The sequence below is a fragment of the Gobio gobio genome (genome assembly GCF_949357685.1).
Source record: "Gobio gobio genome assembly, chromosome: 3".
Taxonomy (NCBI): Eukaryota; Metazoa; Chordata; class Actinopteri; order Cypriniformes; family Gobionidae; genus Gobio; species Gobio gobio.
Window position 1 is genome coordinate 58,017,326 of NC_137099.1, and position 4,626 is coordinate 58,021,951.

At 39.8% G+C, this 4,626-nt stretch overlaps 1 protein-coding gene across 1 annotated transcript in view; it reads left to right on the forward strand.

The window, feature by feature from the left end:
- Nucleotides 1-2,474: 2,474 nt before the first annotated feature.
- Nucleotides 2,475-4,626, forward strand: part of LOC307123057 (B-cell receptor CD22-like) — a 13,263-nt gene continuing 11,111 nt past the window's right edge. Inside the window, exons 1-3 of the mRNA XM_079811445.1 lie at nt 2,475-2,748; nt 3,066-3,128; nt 3,297-3,638. Of these exons, the coding sequence (XP_079667571.1) occupies nt 3,074-3,128; nt 3,297-3,638 (397 nt within the window). The 5' untranslated portion in view covers nt 2,475-2,748; nt 3,066-3,073. The remainder of the gene's footprint in view (nt 2,749-3,065; nt 3,129-3,296; nt 3,639-4,626) is intronic.

Here is a 4,626-nt window from a genome sequence, read left to right on the forward strand (position 1 = left end):
ACACACTCAGATGTGTCTAATATGATCAACAGAGCTGCGTTACCTCACACTCATGACCGGAAAAGCGGAAATGGCGCAGACGACTGTGTCATAATAAAAGTCCCGCTGCTCGCGAGGCGTGTGTTGCGTTCATCTCATTAACAATCGCTCCAGCGGTTCCTCAGCTCCACAACACTCACTCCTGCTTCTGCTTCAGACTGCAGTAACGTTAATAATCTCATCCATCAACATGATTTCTGCCCGAGTCCTATCCCGATTCTTTCCCACCGGCTGTGAGGTGAAGACCACATGTCCCAAGATTCTGCGCTCAAACCTGGCGTCATCAAACTACGCCTTTCTTTTGAAGAGGGCGACCTCTAGTGGACGGAAAAGTTACATAGTGCAGCTTTAACATGAAATACATTTTCTCTCAGGTCACCAGTGTAAGCTTTGCGGTCAAAACTTCTACATCTCTCTGGTCATGAGTAGTCCATAACAACAACAAAAACGTATTTTGATTTTATCTAGTGGTTATTTTGGGGGGAAAAAACAGTAGGGGGGCATTTTACCTCATGGGGCGTTTCCCCCCACTCTACCCTAATATTTACTACACTTTGTTAATTTACTGTATATTTGTAGTATGGTTAAAAAACACTATAGTATTTACTACAGTAATTTTACTGTAATATTTTTCATGTGGGCTTGCCGTTGATGTATCCCTTCTAACCACAACCCAGAAATAGCCAAACAAACAAACTCGATGGCTATACCGACAGGCCACTGACAAACCAGTGGCTGTAATCATTAAATTATATTACATGTAGGCTACAAATTATTGACTATTACGCATACATAAACAGTTATTTAAAAAAGGAGCTTACTTGACGCTTAAACAGAATTACGTGATTGAAAAACGCGGCTCTTCTACAGCATCAGTGTCGTGAACTCTTGGGATTGTTGAAGATCAGTCGTGCTGCTGCCTTCTGGATCATTTATAGAGGTTTGATCGCCCACACAGAGGAATATGGAGTCAAAATAACACTACATAGATTTGCAAAAGAATAAAGTATAGCAAATGAAAATAAAGATTTGCAAACAAAAACAAAGTATTGCAAAAGAAAATTAAGTGAAACACACAGAAAAGTGAAGCGCAAAGAGGAAACAGTATCGCAAACTCACACTTGACTGAAACTCAGAATAAAAGTTGCGTTGCAAATGAAGCCACTTTATTTTCATTTTGCAAAACGTATTTTTTTCTCTCAATACTTTCTTCCCTTTTGCAATACTTTATTATATTTCAAATCTATGTGTCGTTATTTTGACTCCATAGAGGAAGAGCATTGTAATAGTCCAGTCTAGAAATAACAAGGGCTTGGACAGGAAGTTATGCAAGAAGGGTCTGATCAAATAAACGGCCATCTCAGAATCAGAAAGAGCTTTTTTTGCCAAGTGTGCACACACCATGAATTTTTCTTGGTGCTGAAGCTTCCAGTGCACATTTACAATACAAAACACAACAAGAACATAGTAAGACAAATTCTAAGAATAAAATAGTAAAATAGTATAAAAGTATAAGGTCACAATTAGGTTTAGTCAGAATAAACATGTACAGATTATGAACATATTTACAGCATTTTGAATAGTATGAATAAATATAAATATGAGTTTAGAAGATATTGCACTCAGTGTTACTGATATCATCCAGTGAATTATATAATGAACAGAAGTCCAAAAAGTGCAGAGTGTTCATTTCCCATCCCGACTGTAAAGCTTGATTCATTTTATATTGAGTATGTGCATTTTTCTATACATTATCTTTATAATTCACATTATTTTCTCCTGTTCACACATTAGCTTCTCCTAACACTAGTGAACAATACAGGAGAAAATACTTTGGTAACTTTGGTCACTTTTATTACTTATAAAATCAACATATCTAAGAATCAGACATATAGCAGCTGCTGTGATGGCTGTAAAGTGCACTTCATGTTTTTGACCACTAGATGACAGTAAAGTCAATGGAAGAGCAGAAAAGATTTGAGTAATGGATGTAATTCCTCCATTTTGAGAGGCTGCTCACTGCAGAGCCATGGGTGGAGCGAGACGTCCAGCTCCTCCCCTCTGGATGTGATGTGGGTGTAAAGGGTGGAGCTAGACGGTCCAACCACACCCTAACCGACCCATAACTCCATCCCTCCACCCATAGATCCACAGAGGAGCAGCTGGAGGTCATTTGGCTCTGCTGTGAGCACCACTGGGCCATTTTTGGGAGTTATGAAATAGATCTGTTAGTGATGTAGTGTTTTTAAGACCATTAAAACTGTTCTTCCTGTATCTGTCGTCGGTCTGGTATCTGAGAGCTTGAGTTGTCTGTCAGAAACTGGCACTGACCCACTTACACACAATGTAGTTGCTGATGGTTAGGACTGTGTGTGTGTCGTCCACCGCTTCATGTGTTGAACACAGAGTTTGTGTGAGAAAGAGGAAGTGACACTAAGAGCTGTAGTGTTTGTCTCAAAGCAAACATCTTTCACAAATTCTCTCACACAGATTTCACAACAGTGATCTCCACAGAGATAAAGCTTGACGTGTGTTTGACATCTGCAGACATTAACTTTCTTCTCCAGTTGATCTTGTGTAGTTGAGATGGTGGTCACTCATAATTTTTAGCTGCACTTCATAAAGTGTAAAAACAAGGCGTTTGATGCTTAAACTGCGGATGTTTTTCTCTTTTGGGCGTCGACACTGACACATCGACACTGCAGAGCGGTAAGACCATTTTAAACATTATTTATAATAATTCAGTTCAGCTACGAGTGATATTTGTAAAACTGTTGTCGGTGAATGTTGGTTTGATGAAGTGATTCGGACTCCAGAAGCTCAATCTCTGCTGTAGATGTAAATATTGTGTGAAGCTCTTTAGACACACGAGGCCTGACATGAGAAACTTCATCAGTTCACGTCAAGCCTTCAATGAGCCGTGGATTATTCTCAGATCATCGTGTGCTTCATCTGTCAAACAGAGTTTGTGATGTTGTGTGTCGATGATGCTCATAATGTCATAATTGTCCGTTTTCTGATTGCAGAAGTCACTATGGTGTCGTCTCTCATAAAGTCTCTTCCTCTGATCGTAGTGATCATGACTGCGGGTGAGATACAGATATTTGAACTAAAGATGATTGAGCTCTTCACACTTATAAACGGACATGAGTGTTTTGCTGTCAGATAACAGAGAAATGCTCAAAAGTGAACAGATATTTTTGTATATTGCTCTAAAACACATGAAAGCCTCTTCATTCCTCATGTCTGTGTTACAGCGGTTGATGGTCAGCGGGATTGGGGAGTGAATTACAGCTCTTCATATGTTTGTGCATTAAAGGGATCATCAGTGACAATATCCTGCACTGCAACATATCCTGATGGGTATAAGGTCAAAGAAGTTTTCTGGATCAAAACTGTTTTTAGTGAACCACCTGGTCTGTGTTCAGAGAAGAGAGGAAGAGTTCAGTGTTCGAGTAAAGATAAAGATAAACACACTTCCAGTCTCACTTTGACGGCTGTAACAGAAGCTGATAAACACGTCTACTACTGCAGATTTACTACACACAGTGAGGATGGAAAATGGACGGGGATTCCTGGAGTTCAGCTTGACGTCACAGGTAAAACTAGTCAACTTTCCCCAGCAGGCACAGTATGTCAATGTGACGTCAGAAAGACGTTGGACTCCAACTAATCCAACGTCAGTCAGACGTCATATTTTGGTTGAAAATGAAAGTCGAGTTGATGTCTAAACCCAACGTTTGTTTGACGTCAAGCTCTAACGTCAGATAAAAGTTTAATTTTGGTTGGAATAAGGACTGGACTGTCAAAAGAAAATAAAAAAATCATAAAAAAGTTGAAATTAATAACATGATATCTAAACAAATAATAGACTTTGAATATGATCAGTGAATCAAACACTACACGATGATCATATCTTTATCATCTGAACACAATTTCTCTTACAGTTTTTACCATATCAAACACAGTTACAGCAGCCAGAGAAAAACTAATGTTAAAAGGTCAAACTAATGCTAAAATGTTAAGGGGGGGGGGGGGGGGGGGGGGGTGTCAAACAAATGTTGGATTTAGACATCAAACCAATGTCTGACTGACGTTGGAGTCTTCATCCTGTGCCTGCTGGGTCAGAAATAGACACAGAAACACACACATCAAGCACTTTCTTATGTCACTGAATCTGCAGAATGACCTTCTTTATTTGTTGTAACACAAAAGGAGATATTTGCGTATGATGCAGGAGAAGCTTTGATGCCTCTCATGGTTCAGACTAATGGGTAGCTTTTAATGACGGCTAACAGCGCTTATCACATGTATACAGATCCATGTGCAGTTATCTCATGGTATTGCTGAACAGAGGCGCCAGAATGCAATAATTTGACATAGTAAGGCGCGTGTGTGAAGCTTCAGTCCACTTGAGACCTGCCCCTGTGTGTATACAGTTACCTGTCACTGATTCCAAAGTAAATTAACTCGTAGAAGGGTTTCACTGAGCCCATGGCATCCCTCAGTGCATCAGTGCCGTGGATGTGGAAATCAAACCGCCAATCATAGCGCGGTTTTGCGTTTTCATGTGGACAGAGATTTTTA